This window comes from Takifugu rubripes, chromosome 15 (genome assembly GCF_901000725.2).
Source record: "Takifugu rubripes chromosome 15, fTakRub1.2, whole genome shotgun sequence".
NCBI classification, from domain to species: Eukaryota; Metazoa; Chordata; class Actinopteri; order Tetraodontiformes; family Tetraodontidae; genus Takifugu; species Takifugu rubripes.
Window position 1 is genome coordinate 171,332 of NC_042299.1, and position 23,064 is coordinate 194,395.

Sequence of the window (23,064 nt, forward strand, 5' to 3'; positions counted from 1 at the left end):
TCCAGGATGACTGATGGGTTAGGGTCCAGGATGACTGATGGGTTAGAGTCCAGGATGACTGATGGGTTAGAGTCCAGGATGACTGATGGGTTAGAGTCCAGGATGACTGATGGGTTAGGGTCCAGGATGACTGATGGGTTAGAGTCCAGGATGACTGATGGGTTAGAGTCCAGGATGACTGATGGGTTAGGGTCCAGGATGACTGATGTTGACAAGTTATTCTTAAGTGAAGGCAAGACAGTTGTTTTGAAACATATATTCCTAAATAAAGTGAGAGGACTTCCACTTTAGGCCAGGGGAGCTCAGCCTGCCTGTAGCCTCTGTTTTCCTTCATTGAACACCGAAGGGTGAGACGCGCTGCTCTGTTTAGCACCAACTGCTGGGCTTGACCAGAGCACCGAACATGAATCGAGATGAGAACCAGCGCTTGAGTAACCTGCCAGGTGGTGTTATGCGTAAGGAAGGGTCATTTTTCCTACAATTCCATCTAGATGTTTTGCCCTGATAACTTACTGGGAAGGTTCACCCCCAGGAGTTTAACCTCATTGACTTGGTCAATACAGCTGCCAGTTATGGAGATACATCATTTAAAATCTTGATCCCAAAACAATACATTTGGTTTTAGATACATTTGAACTTTAACAGTTATTGGCTACCCAATCTGTAATAAGTGTAATTCCATTTTGAAGGGGAAGATTTACCTCCTCCACACTGATGACATCTATACAGTTGAACCATCTGCAAACATCACCAAGCGGGCTTCTCAGAGCAAAAATATCCTTGGAAAAACTAGAGTAGAGCAACGGGCCTAAGCAACTCCCCTGGGGAACACCCCACTGGACTGTCTTTACATTAGGAAAAGTGCCATTAAAGAGAACCATTTGTGATCTCTTAGGTAAGTAGGCCTAACCCTCATCCTATGAAGAGTCATTTTGGGATTTAGCAAATCAAATGCAGCACTAAAACCCAGAAGCACAACAGCTGCTCTCATTTCTGTCAGTATCAGATCTGTTGGAGTGATGAAGAAACTGTAGGATTGGAGTTTCCAGAAGTTCAATCCAGATGTTTTTTTGGGATTGTTTCCACATCTTTTCTGAAAACCTGCTTCACACTCACAGAACCCTACACACGCAGCACCTCATCCCCATCACAAGCACTGTTTTGCTGGCCTAGCATGGCCACTCCAGCATCAGCTGCTGTATCTCCACTCACTGGCAGGATGAGCTGTTGTTCTTGCTCACTGGTTTGCTCTTCTCTCCAAATCAGATGAGAGTTGAGAGATCCAGAAATGTTGCTTGGATCATTAAATTGTCACCTATGAATGAAACATTTTTCATGATCTTTCACTGTTTTTAACATTTGATTATCTGTCATCCCTTAAAAGAGAAAAATAAGCAAATCTGATTCTTTTCCCCAGATACATTTTCAGGTTCAACTGAAGGAACCCCAGGCTTCTGACTCATTCTCTTCATGATAGGGTTAGGATCCTGTGAATCTCCCTGTTCCACATTAGGGCTAGGGTTAGCATGGTGAGGCTGTCCTGCAGGGGCTCCTTAAAGTAGAACACTTTTCAGGCTCCCTTTAAAACTCTGCCAGATTTTCTAGGTGTTACACAACAAAACAGCCTAAAGTTGTTCTAACAAGTTTGAAGCTGAAGAAGAAGGTTTTCAAGAGCCTTTGACCTGCTCGGAGAAGGAGCGCTGGAACATCAGAATCATTCACTGTAAATAGCACTTCTCTGTTCACGCTTGACAAAGAGAATGACCGGCAACATTTCCAAAAAACATGTTGACAGAGTTTACTCATCTGAAACCACAAATACCACTGAGTTCCAGTTACGGGGTTGGCACACCAAAAATATTCAGAAGAAATTGTGTCATCTTGGTTTATTGGTAATAACAGGAGCTCAGCTAAATACTCGAGTCAAATCATAACATGTTCAATTTCATTCACTTTAAGGCCTCTTGGACTGAACCAGAACCAAAACAATAAGGCACAGAGTTTGTAGCCTACAGGACAGGTCATTACAAAAGGGTTATAACACAGTAACACTGGCCACATTAGGCCAACATTTAGGGTTAATAAAGCATGATGGACAGATACTCTGTGTCTTTTATTGTCTCCATGGATATGAACATTTTAATTTAGCTCCATACAATCCATCCATAATAAGTATAAATAACAAGGACTGTTGCCTCATCAAAAAATGTTGTCAACTTCTTTATGTCTCAAGTCAGGAAACCTCAAAACAAGAGGTTTGTTGCAGACCTGAACCGTGTGTAAATCAGGCAAAATCAAGACGATGCTCAAATCTGTCAGGGACACAAAGCTCCTAATCATAAAATCTACTGGAGCAGGATTCATGCAAAAATCCAGCTGATTAAAACTATTGATTAAAACTGCTTTTTGTGATGCTAACCCACCCATTACCAATAATCTCTTGGCCGATGCCGAAGGCCTTTAATTCATTGGGATGCATCTGGAAGAGCGTACCAAAGTTCTGGCACTCCTTCATCCGCCATGAACAGGTTTGAGATTCAGATTCAGAAACAAAATGAAATCTAAATACAAAACTTGGTTCAGGTCAGTCGTCGTTTGCTGTGGGAAAAAGATCAGCAAAAGAACCTGGAAGGCCAGACTTTTGCAATCTGAATTTAGTAAAACCAAAGCAGGGACGTGTTGAATCCTCACGATTAATTATCTCAACTATGGACTCGGTGACAGAACAGGTTCCTCAGGCACTCTGAGTCCCATCACTGTTAGCAAACAGCGCTGCTGTTGTCATCTGCCAACGGGTCGACCCACCACGCTGGTGCCGGCATATTAGCTGGCCGTGGGCACGCTCCTTTAAATCAGGCTGGAGTTTGGGTTATATGATGTAACCAAAGCAACTTGGCCTATTTTGGGGTCGACTGACCTGCAATTTCCCCATTTTCATGAATTTATTGTGTATGCTTAACGGTACAAATGCTATTGGGATGATAAAAAAATGATGTAATTTGGCCCCATATTGGCCGGTACTCTGTTGGTCCATGAATATCATGCACCCCTAAGTGCTACACGGTACATCTTCACAGTTCCACGAGAAACCCAAATACACACCCAGTCCACGGGTGGGGCCTGTCCCAGGGGTGGGGCCTTTCCCAGGGGTGCAGTCCATCCAGGGGTGGGGCCTGTCCCATGGGTGAGGCCTGTCCCACGGGTGAGACCTGTCCCACGGGTGAGACCTGTCCCATGGGTGGGGCCTGTCCCAGGGGTGGGGCCTGTTCCAGGGGTGCAGTCCATCCAGGGGTGAGGCCTGTCCCACGGGTGAGACCTGTCCCATGGGTGGGGCCTGTCCCAGGGGTGGGGCCTGTTCCAGGGGTGGGGCCTGTTCCAGGGGTGCAGTCCATCCAGGGGTGAGGCCTGTCCCATGGGTGGGGCCTGTTCCAGGGGTGCAGTCCATCCAGGGGTGAGACCTGTCCCATGGGTGAGGCCTGTCCCACGGGTGAGACCTGTCCCATGGGTGGGGCCTGTCCCAGGGGTGGGGCCTGTTCCAGGGGTGCAGTCCATCCAGGGGTGAGGCCTGTCCCACGGGTGAGACCTGTCCCATGGGTGGGGCCTGTCCCAGGGGTGGGGCCTGTTCCAGGGGTGGGGCCTGTTCCAGGGGTGCAGTCCATCCAGGGGTGAGGCCTGTCCCATGGGTGGGGCCTGTTCCAGGGGTGCAGTCCATCCAGGGGTGAGACCTGTCCCATGGGTGAGGCCTGTCCCACGGGTAGACCTGTCCCATGGGTGGGGCCTGTCCCAGGGGTGGGGCCTGTTCCAGGGGTGGGTCCATTCAGGGGTGGGGCCTGTCCCAGGGGTGGGTCCATTCAGGGGTGGGGGCTCAGTTTCTGACCGTGGCAGTTTGTGCTGTTCTGTTAAAGTACAAAAATAATAATAATAATAACAGTACTACTTATATTACTAATAGTAAAGTTAGTTCTAAACCCTGTTTTGATACAAGAATAAAAACAGGAAGTCACCTTCAAATGATTATTTCAGCTTTTCTTCTGAGGCTCAATATGCAATATGGGCCAAACTCCACATATAAACTGAATGAGGACAAGACAAAATGATTAACGACCAAATCTAATCAATAATCATTAGAATTTGACCAGCTTACCTTTACTTTTGGTCTGTGTTTCAGATAAATTGATCTTATCTGAAGGCTGAAAGAAAACAAGATTAAAGTTTCATGAAGAAAGCACAATCATTTGATCCAAAAGGACGTTTGTGAACAGGATCTACTTCACCTAAGAAGTATATGGAGGTAAGATCCAAGTCCAGTCAAGATATGCCACCAGGCATGGAACTGGGTGACGACTCCAACACCAGGAGGCAGGTGATGTCTACTCGTTCTAGAGATAAAAACCGGAGCCCATCAAGTTATGATGCTGCATGTTGACTTTAGTCTCCTTCTCAAAATGCTTTCTAAACATCACAAATGTTCAAATATGTAACCTATTGAAGCATATTTTCCATCACCAGGTCGTACCTCAATGTTTCACAGAAGATATTGTCAATGTTCCAGAGTAGGAACCCTAAAAGAAAGACTCCTAACGATGTGTAACACAGAGGCTTGAGCCATGGGTTCACCCTCAAAATGAAAGCCCAACACAAACAAACCAAAAATTAGTGAACACTTTCTTTAAACCTTTCACTATTTGACTAGTGGGCTAGCAAACTTACCAGGTTGCAATAAAGATGGACCGGATCACTAAAGAAGCCACCAGAGCGCCGTACATGACCTGGAAAACACCACAACGTTGGAGAGCTTTCAGGACTCTTTGGAAGACACATTTGATCCAGGGGGGGGGGGCATATTCGAAAACTGTATTAAACACATTCTAGTTTATATTTGAATGTATTTATTGTGGTTAAAATTGGAATCGGGGTCACTAAACAAATCTTAATTTGGTGATACGCCACAGGAGCGTTAGCATGACTCTGGTGCAAGACTGCATCAAAGCTCATTTTAAGGTTAATGTTTCAAAAGTATTCATGGCAAAAAAGCGAAGGAAGGTGTCCTTTAAAATGCCGTCTAGAATTTATTGAATATAGTGATAAATCAAAAGCTAAAATTCATTTGGGACCTAAGTCGCCGTGGCATCGCCTCCGGTCTCTGAGGTATCTGAGTGCTCACTGGGCCACTGAACCTGATGCCTTCTGCTCTCTGCCGAAGGCTAACAGCCAGTTTTATATTCACGATGGAACGCCCTGTGAGACAAGTCCATCCTCCACGTATCTTGTGTTTTCAGAAGAATCTCTGCCTGTTCCAGCAGCTCCCAAGGACATGAGGTCTAGCACGCAACTTAGCTTTACAAAATGCACACGTGTCATTCAAAACTCAGCATGAGTTGTCAGATGCTGAGTGAATCAGGAGAACTCTCAGTGTCTAAACTAGGCAGGAGCACAGCAGAACATGGTGGGAACATGTGAGAACAACAGCTGTGATGATTAAAGCTGACTATTTTGGATGGATATATGAGGAGTCCTAGCTTAGCACACACAGGGCCGTGAATGCTGGCTGGTTCAGGCTGAGACTTGGCAAATTCAGGGTTTTCACTTTAGCACTGATTTTTTTAAACCCTTCAGCACCTTCTCTTGCTCTCTCCAACCAAGGTTGTTGAGATCTTGGAGTCATGATTGATGGTCAGCTGACTTTTCTGACCACGTGGCCTCAGTCTCCTACCAGTCTCGTGAGGATTTTCCCTGTTTAACATCAGGCCATCCCTAACCCAGGACCCCCCTCCCCAGCTGCTGATATAAGCCAGGGTGATCTCCTGCAGGGACCACTGCAGTGCCCTTCCGATGTGCCGACCTGAGCAGGCCCACATCACGCCATCGCTGATGGAGCTCCACTGAGCACCTGGAGCTGCTCACATTAAGTTCAACACGTCTCCAGAGCTCTGCCATATCAGGAGCAACCCTCTCATCCTTCAGAAACACACACAGCTCTCCGACCAGCACTTTCCTTCTGTGTCCTATTTATGTCCCTCTTCACTTCCTCTCCACAGATCTGCTGTGGTAGTTGGTAGTTTTACCAGGCAGTTTAGGACTGGAAAGTAGTATTCCAATCACAGGAGCATGATTGTGCCTCTCACTCTAACGCACTTAGGACAAAAGTGTCCCACAACATCACACAAACCGTCCTCAGGCACACTGGAATAAAACAAAGACGTCAGTAAAAACTAATCTTTGGTGTGATGAGGTGTCATCACCAACACCAAGCCAACACAATCCATGGTACAAGTGCTCTCTTACCTGATGAAACACCGGCTCCTTCCAATTCAAGTACACCTGTGAAGGTCATTTCTGAAGTTATGCTGTGTTTCATTCCTTTGCTGGCACCAGTGACAGTGGAGACTCACCACAGTGACCGACAGACTGAAGATGAGCAGCAATGTAATGGAAAAGAGGTTGATGCTGTTTTCTTCTTTGAAGCACTCGTACCTGGAAAAACAAATGCACTGTTGCTTTAAGTGGAAAAGGGGAAGAACAAAGGTGAAAAGTGTTCCATGTAAGCAGAACGATCCTTTATAAGTCTTTGACAAGATGAGTAAAATCGGAGAAAACGAGCTATTGGAGCCAAGAGACCCAGCGTGTCAGAAGTGGTTAGGCAGGACGCTAGTGCGGAACCCATGACCGACAGATCGGGACCCTGAAACGTTTAGCTCGCACCAGTCAGACGGGCAAACAAATCCGAATCCCAGACAAGATCAGGTCGGTAAACCACTCTAGGATGGTATAATCCACACAAGACACAGGATGTGGCCCAGGGTGGAAGGACAAGTGGGTTTAAATTCACAGGCAGGGAGTGGGAGGTAGAGAGGAAGACTGATAAAACCACAAAGGTTAATGAAAGACCAACCCTACCCCTACCCCCTACCCCTGACCCTAGTCCTGCCCCCTACCCCTGACCCTACCCCTGACCCTACCCACTACCCCTAACCTACCCCCTACCCCTGACCCTACCCTTAACCCTACCCTTACCCCTAACCCTACCCCTGACCCTAGCCCTGCCCCCTACCCTTAACCCTACCCCTGACCCTGACCCTAACCCTACCCTTACCCCTAACCCTACCCCTACCCCTGACCCTACCCCTAACCCTACCCTTAACCCTACCCTTACCCCTAACCCTACCCCTGACCCTAGCCCTGCCCCCTACCCTTAACCCTACCCCTGACCCTACCCCTGACCCTAACCCTACCCTTACCCCTACCCCTAACCCTACCCTTAACCCTAACCCTACCCCTACCCCCTAACCCTACCCCTACCCCTACCCCTGACCCTAACCCTACCCCTACCCCTGACCCTAACCCTACCCCTAACCCTTAACCCTTAACCCTAACCCTACCCCTACCAACAGAAGTGACACATTGTGCAGAGAAAAGCAAAGCAAAAATAAAATGAGGGCTGGTTAAAAAAAAGACTCTTCCTTTTCCTTCCTCTTGGGTTGAAATGTTAAAAAAATTGATTGAGTACTTTATTGATCCCTTTAGGGGGTGTCAATCAGGGAAATTAGCAAATAAGAAATGTCAGTTCTATGTTTAGAAAGGTAATGAAGAGCTTTATACCTCAACTAAAGCCCATTTTAAAGTCCCCTGTGGCCCCTATGTGCTTTTTATGACCGGAAGTTGAACAGTAATAAAGATGAAGCAAAGAAGATGTCTGACACCACTACTTACTGTTGATTATTCAGCTCTGAAAGTCCATCAAGTTCTAGTAAAAGAAATGAGAATGTGGAAAGGATGACCGTTCAACTGGGAGCTGAGGGACTGCAGGGACTCTTTAGAGATGGTGTGGATGCTGTCTTGTTGGTTGGAGTCATTTGTTTTGACTGTTTTTTGTGATGTAAAGCCAGAAGCCTGCTGGGGTTCTTAAGAACCAGGTTAAGAATCAGGTCATTTTCACCAACATGTGCGTTGGCATGCCTCCACTGTGCTTCATTTAGTAATCTTGCTGTCTTTCTGAGAGTTTGACCTTTGACCACTCTTCTCCAGACGCTCTATTTAGGAAGTCATCACTGCTCTCTGCTTGAGGCACATCTAGCCGACATCACTTCCTGAATTTTCTGCTTTTTTGTATGTTGTTCTGACAAAATCTTTGGCCCCTTTTCCACTAGTGCGTACTCGGCACCACTGGACTCAACAGGGTTCGGGTTCGGAGGCTTTCTTGGCAGCTTCCAAGCAAGGCAAAAGCGTTGCCTAGCAACAAGGTTTGGACATTTGGAAAGGTGGAGATGGATGGAGACGACTGGCTTCTGTCACATATTAGAGGCATTTGAAATCGTGATGACGAGGTACTTACAGACAGTAGACGAAGACACATGTGCTGTAAATCATTGGCAGCTCATCCAGCAACTAAAATCAAGCAAACACAAAAACACAACAAATTGAACATTTTGTGATATTTGTTTCAACAGAAACTGCAAAGTTTGGTAGAAAATGAAGACGTCACTCTATGGCTTTAATGGAATCGTGACCATACCTGCATTTCATACAGCAAGGTCATGTGGAAGCACCAGGAACCGACACCAACAGCTACACCCAACAGAACAACCCCAGTGGATCTCGTTAAGAACAGAGAATTGTGTTGACAATGCAAAATATGTTCAGAAGTCTTTTAAGCTACACACAATGCATGTACAGCAATAAGTGTCGTCACAGAACAAACCTGCTAATCCCAAGAAAGAGCAGATATAACGGACCTCAAGGCCATCACGATAAGTCTGGAGAGCCCCACAGAGAGGAGGAAAGATCATAATCAGGTTGCTGACAGTGTTCCCTGTCCAAAAAACAGGACAGTTTAGAGCTGTTTGACACAGAATTTAGCACGTTGAACAACCTTCCTTCTTGTATCCACAACCCGCAAATGTCATTTTCCCCCAGGAGCCAGTGGCAGGTCAAGGTCCTGGTGTTTGGTCCTGAACCTCTCAGGGATAGATTTAGATCTGTTATAGTTCTAAATATGGGACTATACTTTAGATCTGTTATAGTTCTAAATATGGGACTATACTTAAGATCTGTTTTAGTTCTAAATATGGGACTATACTTTAGATCTGTTATAGTTATAATTATGGGACTATACTTTAGATCTGTTATAGTTCTAAATATGTGACAATACTTTAGATCTGTTTTAGTTCTAAATATGTGACTATACTTTAGATCTGCTATAGTTCTAAATATGTGACAATACTTTAGATCTGTTTTAGTTCTAAATATGGGACTATACTTTAGATCTGCTATAGTTCTAAATATGGGACTATACTTTAGATCTGCTATAGTTCTAAATATGTGACTATACTTTAGATCTGTTTTAGTTCTAAATATGGGACTATACTTTAGATCTGTTTTAGTTCTAAATATGGGACTATACTTTAGATCTGTTATAGTTCTAAATATGGGACTATACTTTAGATCTGCTATAGTTCTAAATATGGGACTATACTTTAGATCTGCTATAGTTCTAAATATGTGACTATACTTTAGATCTGTTATAGTTCTAAATATGGGACTATACTTTAGATCTGTTATAGTTATAATTATGGGACTATACTTTAGATCTGTTATAGTTCTAAATATGGGACTATACTTTAGATCTGTTATAGTTCTAAATATGGGACTATACTTAAGATCTGTTTTAGTTCTAAATATGGGACTATACTTTAGATCTGTTATAGTTATAATTATGGGACTATACTTTAGATCTGTTATAGTTCTAAATATGTGACAATACTTTAGATCTGTTTTAGTTCTAAATATGGGACTATACTTTAGATCTGTTTTAGTTCTAAATATGGGACTATACTTTAGATCTGTTATAGTTCTAAATATGGGACTATACTTTAGATCTGCTATAGTTCTAAATATGGGACTATACTTTAGATCTGCTATAGTTCTAAATATGTGACTATACTTTAGATCTGTTATAGTTCTAAATATGGGACTATACTTTAGATCTGTTATAGTTATAATTATGGGACTATACTTTAGATCTGTTATAGTTCTAAATATGGGACTATACTTTAGATCTGTTATAGTTATAATTATGGGACTATACTTTAGATCTGTTATAGTTCTAAATATGTGACAATACTTTAGATCTGTTATAGTTCTAAATATGGGACTATACTTTAGATCTGCTATAGTTCTAAATATGGGACTATACTTTAGATCTGTTATAGTTCTAAATATGGGACTATACTTTAGATCTGCTATAGTTCTAAATATGGGACTATACTTTAGATCTGTTATAGTTCTAAATATGGGACTATACTTTAGATCTGTTATAGTTCTAAATATGGGACTATACTTTAGATCTGTTTTAGTTCTAAATATGGGACTATACTTTAGATCTGTTATAGTTCTAAATATGGGACTATACTTTAGATCTGTTATAGTTCTAAATATGGGACTATACTTTAGATCTGTTATAGTTCTAAATATGGGACTATACTTTAGATCTGTTTTAGTTCTAAATATGGGACTATACTTTAGATCTGTTATAGTTCTAAATATGGGACTATACTTTAGATCTGTTATAGTTCTAAATATGGGACTATACTTTAGATCTGCTATAGTTCTAAATATGTGACAATACTTTAGATCTGTTATAGTTCTAAATATGGGACTATACTTTAGATCTGTTATAGTTCTAAATATGGGACTATACTTTAGATCTGTTATAGTTCTAAATATGGGACTATACTTTAGATCTGTTTTAGTTCTAAATATGGGACTATACTTTAGATCTGCTATAGTTCTAAATATGTGACTATACTTTAGATCTGTTATAGTTCTAAATATGGGACTATACTTTAGATCTGTTATAGTTCTAAATATGTGACTATACTTTAGATCTGTTATAGTTCTAAATATGGGACTATACTTTAGATCTGTTATAGTTCTAAATATGGGACTATACTTTAGATCTGTTATAGTTCTAAATATGTGACTATACTTTAGATCTGTTTTAGTTCTAAATATGGGACTATACTTTAGATCTGTTATAGTTCTAAATATGGGACTATACTTTAGATCTGTTATAGTTCTAAATATGGGACTATACTTTAGATCTGTTATAGTTCTAAATATGGGACTATACTTTAGATCTGTTTTAGTTCTAAATATGGGACTATACTTTAGATCTGTTATAGTTCTAAATATGGGACTATACTTTAGATCTGTTATAGTTCTAAATATGGGACTATACTTTAGATCTGTTATAGTTCTAAATATGGGACTATACTTTAGATCTGTTATAGTTCTAAATATGGGACTATACTTTAGATCTGTTATAGTTCTAAATATGGGACTATACTTTAGATCTGTTATAGTTCTAAATATGGGACTATACTTTAGATCTGTTATAGTTCTAAATATGGGACTATACTTTAGATCTGTTTTAGTTCTAAATATGGGACTATACTTTAGATCTGTTATAGTTCTAAATATGGGACTATACTTTAGATCTGTTATAGTTCTAAATATGGGACTATACTTTAGATCTGCTATAGTTCTAAATATGTGACAATACTTTAGATCTGTTATAGTTCTAAATATGGGACTATACTTTAGATCTGTTATAGTTCTAAATATGGGACTATACTTTAGATCTGTTATAGTTCTAAATATGGGACTATACTTTAGATCTGTTTTAGTTCTAAATATGGGACTATACTTTAGATCTGCTATAGTTCTAAATATGTGACTATACTTTAGATCTGTTATAGTTCTAAATATGGGACTATACTTTAGATCTGTTATAGTTCTAAATATGTGACTATACTTTAGATCTGTTATAGTTCTAAATATGGGACTATACTTTAGATCTGTTATAGTTCTAAATATGGGACTATACTTTAGATCTGTTATAGTTCTAAATATGTGACTATACTTTAGATCTGTTTTAGTTCTAAATATGGGACTATACTTTAGATCTGTTATAGTTCTAAATATGGGACTATACTTTAGATCTGTTATAGTTCTAAATATGGGACTATACTTTAGATCTGTTATAGTTCTAAATATGTGACTATACTTTAGATCTGTTATAGTTCTAAATATGTGGACTTTCTTGTGTGATTTTTGAATTAAAAAAATGACTAACAAAAACATTGCATTGTTTTTAATAACCCCTTCATATATTTTCCATGTTATAACAACAATACAGACAGACAGACAGACACTATCTGTCACCGTTTGGTTGCAGGTAATCGAACTAAAACACAAAAGCAGCTGATTTGAGCAGAAAAGGCGAGATGCGGCTACTTTGACCATCGCTAGGTGCTTTTTTTCTATACCAAAGCTTCTCTCTGGCATGTCACAACTGGACCTGATTGTTAATGCTGGTAACTTTGGAGTATTATAATTATCATAATGCTAACGCCACTGCCACCTGCATTATCATAATGCTAACGCCACTGCCACCTGCATTATCATAATGCTAACGCCACTGCCACCTGCATTATCATAACGCTAACACCACTGCCACCTGCATTATCATAATGCTAACGCCGCTGCCACCTGCATTCTCATAATGCTAACGCCGCTGCCACCTGCATTCTCATAATGCTAACGCCGCTGCCACCTGCATTCTCATAATGCTAACGCCGCTGCCACCTGCATTATCATAATGCTAACGCCGCTGCCACCTGCATTCTCATAATGCTAACGCCGCTGCCACCTGCATTCTCATAATGCTAACGCCGCTGCCACCTGCATTCTCATAATGCTAACGCCGCTGCCACCTGCATTCTCATAATGCTAACGCCGCTGCCACCTGCATTCTCATAATGCTAACGCCACTGCCACCTGCATTCTCATAATGCTAACGCCACTGCCACCTGCATTCTCATAATGCTAACGCCACTGCCACCTGCATTCTCATAATGCTAACGCCACTGCCACCTGCATTCTCGGCTACATGAAAAACAGCTCGAGTGTCGTCTGAGGTGACGTCAGTAGCGCTAACGTTGCTAGTACACCAGTGAAGAAGAGGCGGCACGAGAGGAGCTAAAGTAGCCGCAGCGCGAGGGCAGCTAAAGTAGCCGCGGCGCGAGGGGAGCTAAAGTAGCCGCGGCGCGAGTGGAGCTAAAGTAGCCGCGGCGCGAGGGCATCTAAAGTAGCCGCGGCGCGAGTGGAGCTAAAGTAGCCGCGGCGCGAGTGGAGCTAAAGTAGCCGCGGCGCGAGGGCAGCTAAAGTAGCCGCGGCGCGAGTGGAGCTAAAGTAGCAGCGGCGCGAGTGCAGCTAAAGTAGCAGCGGCGCGAGGGCAGCTAAAGTAGCAGCGGCGCGAGGGCAGCTAAAGTAGCAGCGGCGCGAGGGCAGCTAAAGTAGCAGCGGCGCGAGGGCAGCTAAAGTAGCCGCGGCGCGAGTGGAGCTAAAGTAGCAGCGGCGCGAGTGCAGCTAAAGTAGCAGCGGCGCGAGGGCAGCTAAAGTAGCAGCGGCGCGAGTGGAGCTAAAGTAGCAGCGGCGCGAGGGCAGCTAAAGTAGCCGCGGCGCGAGTGGAGCTAAAGTAGCAGCGGCGCGAGTGCAGCTAAAGTAGCAGCGGCGCGAGTGCAGCTAAAGTAGCAGCGGCGCGAGGGCAGCTAAAGTAGCCGCGGCGCGAGGGCAGCTAAAGTAGCCGCGGCGCGAGGGGAGCTGCTACTTTCGCGGCACCATCCAGTCTTCCTCTCGTGCCACGAGCTGTCGGAACACATCGAACCCCCCTGAGCTGGTGAACGAGGCGGCGCACGTGACTCACAGAACTCAGCGATGTAATAGGAGACCACATAGTTCTCTTCGCACCAGTCCAGGGTGGAGGTGGGTCTCCCCCAGAACCCTTGTCTGTGTGCCGAGGGAGCCATGATGGAAGGGGAGGCGACTGCGGTGCTGACGGACCCTGGAGCAGGACACGCACCGCCGGGTCCTGCGCACACCGCACACGCACGCAGCTCCCGCAGAGCTCCGTCATTAACGCACAACTACCGAGTCACCCATGCTAGTTCCCAAATGCTTCCAATGTAGCCTTGCTAACTGGTTAGCAAAGCACTTTGTTCTGTATTCATGCAAACTCACATTACGTGGGAATAAGTCCGATTAACAATTGGAATGGTTGGAAAATCCGAATCTACTGTAAACATGGGTGGAACAATAAAGAATTCATATAGATGCACCAGCTTTACGTTTTAGGATTTACTCAGAATAGCATCTTGGCATGTGCAGGAAGGGTTCCTGTCACCAAAACCACCACAGAAGAAGACTTGTTCCTTCACCAATAGACAGCGGTGCAACAGGGTCCTCCTGGTCCTCCTGGGGGGCCCGGCACCCATGTCTCTGATTATAGCTGCACATTCTCAGGCTTCCCAGCACGAGAGGAGCAGAAACAGGATGGAAGCAGACAAATTAACCGGTCATTCCTCTGCGTTGTGGCTATAAAAAAAAGTTCACTCCATTGTTTTTTTGTTTTTTCACTCCATCGGGTTTTATTCTCTCTCCTCTCCAGCAGAGAATGGATCAAAAAAGAGCAAGAAGGGTTCATTCACAGAGGTTCATTCACTAATGTACTCCAGAAAAAGAAGGAATACAGTAGAACAAAAACATATAAAAGAAAAAATCCTTTGGGATGACCTGGATTTCTGCATAAATTGGTCAGAAAGTATCTTCAGATCCTCATCAAAGTCCCATCACCAGACTAATACAGCACAGAAATGACCCGTTTTTCTGGAACCCACCATGGGAACGTCCCAGTGGAGGCTGGAAACGTGTGAGGCCCATGCTAGTGACTCCTCCAAGAGCTAACTGCAGCCAGCCGAGCTGGAGTCCACAAACCAGCTCTCAGAAGATCTTCCCTCAAGAATCGTCGACCCGTGTGAAGCTGGGAAGGCTTCCAAAGTGAAAAATGAGTCCCCAAGTTCCTCCAGACAGTCTGCAAGAAAACCTTAAGACCATCTGTCTGCAAACTGCAGCTCAGCAGAGGCTTGGAGGGGCAACGGGACAAGGACCCGAAGCAGTGGAGGAAACCAGCAGCTTCAACAGAGGAAAACCAGCCTTCTGGAGCGGCCCAGTCAGAGTCCTGACCTCAACCCCGCTGAGGTGCTGGGCCATGGCCTCCAGAGGGCCATTCACACCAGACATCCCAGGAATACGGTGGAACTGAAACACTTTGGGACAGAGGAATGGTCTGAAAGTCCTCCTGACCGGTGTGCAGGTCTGAGCTGCATCTACAGGAGACGTTTGGTTGAGGTTCCTGCTGTTCCTGTTGAACCATCCAATGTACAACACTAACATTTATTTCTGGTCCTCATCTGAGAACAGGGAACGTAGAAGAGGATGTTTTTACACGGAGGTGCTCGTCCAGCCTCAACGCTTCATCTTATCTGCAGGATTTTCATGGAATGAAAACGGAACTATATTCACTTATCCAGAGTAATGGTGCACTCCTATGGTCCCGTGTACTAAATATATAGCTGCTTTTGTGTCATACACTGAACCGGGAAGGTCCATCTGGAGACCAGACACAGTTTGATGTGCAGTAGAAGTGGGGACTGACCTCAGCTTTTGGAGATAAGATGTGCCAGATGCCTGGGACCCCTCCCCAGATAGAGTCCTGAGGTCCTCTGAAATGCCCCCACACTATGGAAAAGGGTCATTGGTTGTAGTTAAGGGACTTTAATGAAATCCATAAGTACCCCGATGGGCGTTTGGCCCTTTGGGACCCAGCCAGTCGTCTGACAGATCAGGTCTGAAGTGTAAAATACAGCAATGAATGACGTTGCTTTGAGATTTCAAACAAAAAAACTAACAATTAGCTTCTGACCTTTAGCACAAACATTCCACAGGGTGTAGCGTCCCTAACCCTAACCCTAACCCTGTTGAGGGAGTGCTGATCAGGACCATCCAGCTCCAGTGGGTCCCCTGCGTCTCACGAAGGGAAAACCTTTCTAAAAAATCCCGTTAATTGACCTCATCACTCCCTGGAATGTTTCATGACCTGTTGCTCAAGAAGGGAAAGGCGTGCTAATCCAAGCCTCTCCCATCGGTCATGAACCAACGTGGTATTCCTTCACAATTTAATCCATTACTGCCAATTAGACCAACATTTATTAAACAACGTACAACTCACATCCAGACTGCTGCCATTTAAAATACAGTGATGTATTTCTACATGAATGGACCCAGCTAAAGGAAAAATACACCACAAAGTGAGTGGCAGCCATTATGTGTAAAATAGTCTTGAAAGAACAAAACAACAAGAAAAGAGAAGAGACATATGGCTACGTGTACATGGAGATGTGAATTATGGAACTAGAGTTCAAGATTCAAAAGCAAAAAGCACTTTATAGGGTTCCGCTTTGGCGAAAAGGATCTCCGGTGTTCTGATTTGGGGTTTAGGCCGGTTTGGTTGTTGTGCTCTGGGCTGCCCCTAGAGGGCGGGCTTGGCTCATTTTCTGGCTCACAGCGGCAACTTCGACAGGTGATCAGCAGCCCACAGGTGATCAGCAGCCCACAGGTGATCAGCAGCCACAGGTGTGTCACCGGCCCACAGGTGATCAGCAGCCACAGGTGTGTCACCGGCCCACAGGTGATCAGCAGCCCACAGGTGTCACCTTCTTTTGCCTTTGTCAGTCCTATGAACACCCCCCCCCCCCCCCGGGAGCGTGCTGGGTTTGCTGAGAGTTTTTCCAAGTTGCAAATTCTTTCATGAATTTCGATTCGAGATCAATTCTTTATTATGACTCGTAGGTTTATTTTGAAAATAACTGTAATTTCCTGTTTGAGCAGTCACACATCGTCCGTCAGTGAGGAAGAAGCGTCCTCTGGCTGTCGCATCATCCACCTGCTGCTGGAGAGAACATCACGACCAAAGTTTAACCTCTCGGTTCGGTTCCTGTCTCAACCTTCAAATCAGAAGCTGTGGAAAACCGTTTGAAACAGATCCAAAAACTAAACAGCCTATTTGCATCCTAAACTGCAACATTACAGACTTTGCAACTCATGTGAAGCAGCAGGAAACTAAACCGCTATTGATAAAATAATTTAGAAAATCAACAATGAATGCATTGAACTTGTCGTCAAAATATGTTCAAAGTTGAAGGAAAATGAGGTCTCAAAGTCTGCAGTGGTGGGAATAAGATTCGCCATTGTTTCGGTCCATATTTGTCCCGATATTATAACTTTTACTGTCATTTCTTCAACTTCAATCATTTATCTCAAGTTCCTTTCGACAAAACTGCCCCTAAATCGATCACAGGGACGAAGATCGGTCACTAATCGGTGTATTACGACTGCGACCTCAAGTGGCCGCTTGAGGAACTGCATGCAGGTGGAGCAGAGTTCTGGTTTAATCTGTCAGATATTAGTTTTGGATGTTTTGTGATGTGACAAATAACAACCTTTATTTGCATTTTTCTTGATTTAAACAGAAAGAATGAATACAACCACACTTACACCATTTTTAAAGCAAACAAGTGTTTTTTAGCACAATAGTGTAGAAATAATAGAATGTCTAGGTCGGAGCTCAGGATCAGAATTATTTCATCTCTTTATCTTCCAAAGAAAAACTTCATTCGACTGAACTTCGTCTTTTGTTTCTTCTTTTGTTCCTTGTCACGACGGAGTTGCTGCAAAGACGAAGATCATTTGAAGAGCTGAGGGCGAATCGAATTGTGATTCAAATATTGTGCAGTTTTCAGTGGAAAACTTCATTCTTTCTTGTGGGTGAGTGTGTGGGTGAGTTATTTTCTTTATTTTTTGGGGTGGAGAAGGTTTATAGATTGAGGTGTTTGTGAGTGAGTGAGTGAGTGAGTGAGTGTGTGAGTGCCACATTTGATTGACGTCATGCCAGGCTGTGGAACCAGCAGGGGGGCCTGGTAGCTAAATGCTTGGCCCCCCATTCTACCCCTAGAGACTCTGGGAACCACAAGTAGACCAGCATTCTGAGAGTGGAGCGGTCTATTGGGCTGATAAGGTATCACTAGCTCCTCCAGGTAGGATGGAGCTAGGCCTCTGAGGACCTTGTAGGTCAGAAGAAGGGTTTTAAAAATTATTCTAAATTTAACAGGCAGCCAATGAAGCGACGCCAGTACAGGAGTCATGTGACCTCTATGGTCAATACCTGTCAGAACTCTGGCTGCAGCATTTTGGATCAGCTGGAGGCTTCTTAAAGAGTTGTTTAGACACCCTGATAATAGATTCAGATTCAGATTCAGATCCTTTATTGTCCCACACGGGGAAATTTACAGTGCAACAACAGCAACAAGAGCACTCAGGGGAAAAATAAGATAGAATCAAATAGAAATCAAATGGAATATACAAAGAGGGTGGATATTTACAATAATCCAGATAAATGGATACTCGGCCTCTGTGTACCTGTACATAGTACAGAGGGTGAATACAATATACATATCAGAATATATAATATTCAGATTGTGTTAGCGGTTGTTCTGTTTATTGTGCAGTCTGACAGCAGCCGGCAGGAAAGATCTGCGATACCTCTCCTTCACACAGCGAGGGTGGAGCAGCCGCTCCCTGAAGGAGCTGCCCAGTGCTGTCAGGGTGTCCTGTAGGGGGTGGGACGTGTTGTTCAACATGGATGACAGCTTAGCCATCATCCTTCCGTTTCCCACCACCTCCACTGAGTCCAGGGGACATCCCAGGACAGAGCTGGCCCTCCTTACCAGTCTGTCCATCCTCTTCCTGTCCCTGTCTGTGATGCTACTGGACCAGCAGACTATCCCGTAGAAGATGGCTGATCCCACCACAGAGTCATAGAAAGTCCTCAGGAGGGGTCCCTGCACTCCAAAAGACCTCAGCCTCCTGAGCAGGAACAGTCTGCTGTTGCCCTTCTTGACCAGGGCGTCTGTGTTGTGTGTCCAGTCCAGGTTATTGTTTAGGTGAACACCCAGGTACTTGTAGGACTCCACCACGTCAACATCCGTTCCCAGGATGTTCACTGGTGCAGGCGGGGGGTTGTTACGCCTGCGGAAATAAAGAATTACAATAGTCCAGCCTGGAAGTAACAAATGCTGGACTAACTTTTCAGCATCATGGTGGGTCAGTAGCTTCCTGATCTTTCTGATGTTCCTCGGGTGGAAAAAGGCACTAGAGACTAATTTAATGTGTGAGTTGAAGGAGAGGTTTTGATCAAAAGTTACTCCAAGATTCCTCACAGAGACTAGATGTTAATGAGATCCCATCTAGAGTGATCATGTGATCTAATCTATCCCTGAGAGGTTCAGAACCAAACACCATGACCTCAGTTTTTCCTGAGTTAAGGAGGAGGAAATTTGAAGACATCCAGGACTTTATGTCTTTAAGACAGGTCTGGAGCTTCACTAACTTCTGTCTCCTCTGGTTTCATGGATAAATAAAGCTGAGTGTCATCAGCCTAACAATGTACATTTATCCCATGCTGCTGAATAATGTTCCCTGAGGGAAGCATGTACAAGGTGAAGAGGATTGGTCCAAGTCCAGAACCTTGAGGAACTCCATGGCTAACCCTACTGTATGAGGAGGGAACACCATGGACATGAGCAAACTGGTATCTATCAGATAAGTATGATCTAAACCAGTCTAGTGCTGTCCCTTTAATCCCAATCACATGTTCCAGTCTCTGTAACAGGATGCTGTGATCAACTGGATCAAAAGCAGCACTGAGGTCCAGCAGAACCAGCATAGAGACCAGTCCATGATCGGAAGCTATGAGAAGATCATTAGTGACTTTAAAAGTGCTGTTTCTGTGCTGTGATGATCTCTAAAGCCTGACTGAAACATCTCAAACAGGCTGTTCCTCTGCAGGTGCTCCAGTAACTGAGTCACCACCACCTTCTCTAGAACTTTAGAGATAAAAGGAATGTTGGATATCGGCCTATAATTTGCTAATACGTCAGGATCCAGTGATGGTTTTTTAAGCAACGGCTTAATCACTGCCACCTTGTAGGACCGGGGTACATAACCTGACACTAAAGAACCATTGATCTGGTCCAGGATAGAACTGCCTATCAGTGGTAGAACATCCTTCAACAGGTGTGTTGGGATGGGATCTAAAGGACACGTAGTGGTCTTGGATTTCTGAATTAGCGATGACGCCTCAGAAAAATATATAGGGCTGAAGGAGCTTAAGGGCTCGTTGGAGACCCTGTATGTTCCCACAGTCAGCACACCTGGTGATGGTCCAGTTGTTGGGATGGCCTGGTTAGCTTTCTCTCTGATAGCTAGAACTTAATCAGTGAAGAAGCTCATGAAGTCTTCACCACTAAGGGAAGAAGGGATACGTGGATCTAAAACACTGACTCTTGGTTAATTTGGCCACAGTGCTGAAGAGAAACCTGGGGTTGCTCTTATTTTCCTCAATCAAAGAAGAAAAATAAGCTGTTCTAGCCTTGTGAAGGGCCTTTTTGTAAACTAATAGACAGTCTTTCCAGGGAACATGATAGCTGTCTATTTTACAAGAATGCCACTTCCTTTCCAGTCTTGGCACTTTCTGCTTGAGGGTCCTGATGTGTGAATTATACCAGGGGGCACACCTCCTCTGATTTACTATTTTCTTTTTCACACTCTAAAAATTGTGATCAATGATTACTTAAAAAAATTATGGCAACAAAGTGACAGGTAATATAATTGAGTAGATTTTAATCACTGCAACTTTTAGTAAAAAGTATTGAATAAATTATCTACATTTAAACTAAAACAAGTGCAGGTTAATGAATGCAATAGTTAAAATGTGTTGGATTTATTAATAGTAGCCAAAAAGATGAGTTATATACCCAACAAATCACTTTCAAAAGGAAAATTGATTTATGTTTACTAATTATCTGAATAAAGGTAATTAAGATTTACTAAATATTTGGGGAAAGATGATTAACTGATTATTTAGCTGAAACTGATTTATATTCATCAGTTATCTCAGCAAAATTGAAAGAAAAGTATTAAATATCTGGACAGAAATAATTGAGATCCACTCAATAAAATGAATTATATCTACTTATATTTCAGCCAATTGTTCCTAAACTCAACACATTTGCACCGTTATTGTTATACATCTATAACTAAATAAATTGTTTAAATTCAACTTAGAGTTGCAATCACAGGACTTCAAATCCATTCAATAATACTGAATGTCACTTTGTTGCCATATTTTCTTTACGTATTATCCACTCAGTATCGTGCAGTCTTGCTACTACAGAGTAACCCAGTTGGTTAACAGATCACCAAGCAGAAAAGAACAGCAGGTCAACATTTATTTCAGAACTGTGTCTAGAACCATTTTTTACATCTTCACGTCTTGCTAAAATTAAAGTCACATGAGCGATCCCATTATTCATTTGTGCCATTATAAATTCCTCAGTGAAAAACCTGGAACATTGGACAGTGTAATCACATGGTACAAGAACAGCTGCCTGTAACAATATAAAGTCCTTATATATAAAGTATATAAGCTCCACCTGCAGCACTGAAACTTAGGTATTTAACAATGCCTATAAAGCAACCATGTGACTGTTTATTCTTATTGTTTATTCTTTTTGTCGGAGACGGGTTTGTGCCAATGCCAGAGGGACTTCAGGGTCTCAGCTTTGGACTTGGCTCCACACCTGGAACCACCGCCACTGAGATCAAGTACGCCACTAACTCAGAAATTGACAAAGGTCACACTTTGTATAAAACATGAAGGGTTTTCTGTCTTCTCAGAGTGCTCCCCTCCCTGATCTTGCCAACAGTCCACCCCCCCCCCACGGTGGTCCCTGTGCTGAAACCACTATTTTTTTCCCCCAATATGGATGAGTCACGCTGTCAAATTTGAATTTAGTCTCTTTTACGTCTTTTCAGAGTCATCCAGCTGCCACACCTATGGAGCCGACAGACTTTTACATATTTACTTGGATGAGTGCTAATTCTGTTCTGTGATTGTCTTCTCAGACCCCCCTAACCCCCCTAACCCTAACCCCCCGTCCCCCACCGCTATTGCTCATGTACAAAAGGTCAACCGCAACAATCCACACGCCGTCCTCTGGCCTTGGGCTACTCTATTACGTTGAAGCCTATTTGAGAAATACCCAAAACACGAGGACATGTTTTTATCTTTTAAAACTAAAATCCTTGTTAAAAACCCAACAGACTTTTCTCCTTTTCCAGATTTATGCTCGTCTTGCCATTCCAGACAAGCGGTCCAGGACGGCGGCTCTTCACACGCCCACAGACTCTTCTGTGACAACAGTCAGCTTTTTCCTCTGGAATCTTTGTCATGGATGTTGATTCCATGAATGTTAAGAATCCATTTCATCATAAACAGACTCCTGTCACCCCCCCCATGTGGCTGAGTGATGACCCGTTTTCCCCAACACGCTCTCCTCCATCCAAGGTGACATACGTATTCTGCTCCAACTCCATTCAAATTTGGGATTCTTGTTTCCTACAACTTTGACAGTTCTCTATTCTGTCTGATTCAGAAAGTACAGACGCCTCCACAGCCTCAAATTCCTGCCCAACCCTCCTGCTCCCACCATCCAAAAATCTGATTCTAACATGTATTTGTTACATGTTTTGATGCATTTTTATGATTTCTAAAAAATATTATGTCCGAATTTTTGGGGGCTTGGAACGGATTAGGGCAATTACATTGAAACAACTTCCGGAACCAATTAATTTGGTAAGTAGAGGTCCCACTGTACAGACAAAACATCAAATCTAATCTCAGATCGAAATCTGCATCGGCTGTAGAACACAGGCAAAAGCTTCAAGCATATCTGAAATCTCAATATGCTCATGACCAGGAGTATAAAGTCAAACCACATATTGGAATGATCCTGATTTTAGACAAAGATATTCATCAGTGTGTCCAGTACAAACGAGCCAACTCTAAAAAGGAAATAGAGGAATTTCAGCATTCCTGTGAACATCGCCAGTGTTCCTGTAAGCTCCATCGCACGAGCAGCAACATCTCAGTTTGGGGAAGGAATTCCACATGGACCTACGCATGTCTGTGCACACTGTAGACCAGGGGGGCAGATGTTCATCAGTCATGGTGCAACGCTTTTTGGACTTCATCATCTTCAGGTAGAAAGT

General features: G+C 43.5%; 1 protein-coding gene and 2 long non-coding RNA genes across 5 annotated transcripts; 1 reads left to right on the forward strand and 2 right to left on the reverse strand.

The window, feature by feature from the left end:
- Positions 1 to 1,873: 1,873 nt before the first annotated feature.
- Positions 1,874 to 13,922, reverse strand: acer3 (alkaline ceramidase 3). Of its 3 annotated transcripts, XR_003890998.1 has the most exons (13): positions 13,766 to 13,922; positions 8,699 to 8,809; positions 8,513 to 8,565; positions 8,333 to 8,385; positions 6,393 to 6,474; positions 6,286 to 6,321; positions 4,711 to 4,769; positions 4,517 to 4,618; positions 4,275 to 4,379; positions 4,145 to 4,190; positions 4,005 to 4,073; positions 3,495 to 3,896; positions 1,874 to 3,227 (listed from the first exon to the last, which is right to left on the reverse strand). XR_003890998.1 is itself a non-coding variant. In XM_003976086.3 (12 exons), exons 1-11 carry the CDS (start codon positions 13,866 to 13,868, stop codon positions 4,020 to 4,022), a joined length of 804 nt encoding a protein of 267 aa, XP_003976135.1. In that variant the 5' UTR covers positions 13,869 to 13,922; the 3' UTR covers positions 1,874 to 3,896; positions 4,005 to 4,019. The 3 variants fall into 3 exon arrangements, 2 of the variants coding, with proteins under 2 accessions (XP_003976135.1, XP_029704373.1); XM_003976086.3 differs by having other exon boundaries at positions 1,874 to 3,896; XM_029848513.1 differs by having other exon boundaries at positions 1,874 to 3,896; positions 8,699 to 8,753; positions 13,766 to 13,904.
- On the reverse strand, positions 12,139 to 13,759 carry LOC115252671 (uncharacterized). Its single transcript, XR_003890999.1, has 2 exons — positions 12,934 to 13,759; positions 12,139 to 12,901 (listed from the first exon to the last, which is right to left on the reverse strand). It is a non-coding gene; the product is annotated as an uncharacterized lncRNA (long non-coding RNA).
- Positions 13,923 to 22,141: 8,219 nt separating the features above from the next.
- LOC115252727 (uncharacterized) lies at positions 22,142 to 22,767 on the forward strand. Its single transcript, XR_003891043.1, has 3 exons — positions 22,142 to 22,215; positions 22,292 to 22,360; positions 22,449 to 22,767. It is a non-coding gene; the product is annotated as an uncharacterized lncRNA (long non-coding RNA).
- Positions 22,768 to 23,064: the final 297 nt, after the last annotated feature.

Excerpts from the sequence above, each read along its gene's own strand:
- acer3 (XM_003976086.3), bottom strand. The coding sequence starts at position 13,868 with ATGGCTCCCTCGGCACACAGACAAGGGTTCTGGGGGAGACCCACCTCC. Across the intron at positions 4,619-4,710 it reads TCCATCTTTATTGCAACCTG|GGTGAACCCATGGCTCAAGC; the intron begins GTAAGTTTGCTA and ends TTTCATTTTGAG. Across the intron at positions 4,380-4,516 it reads ATCTTCTGTGAAACATTGAG|AACGAGTAGACATCACCTGC; the intron begins GTACGACCTGGT and ends TTTTATCTCTAG.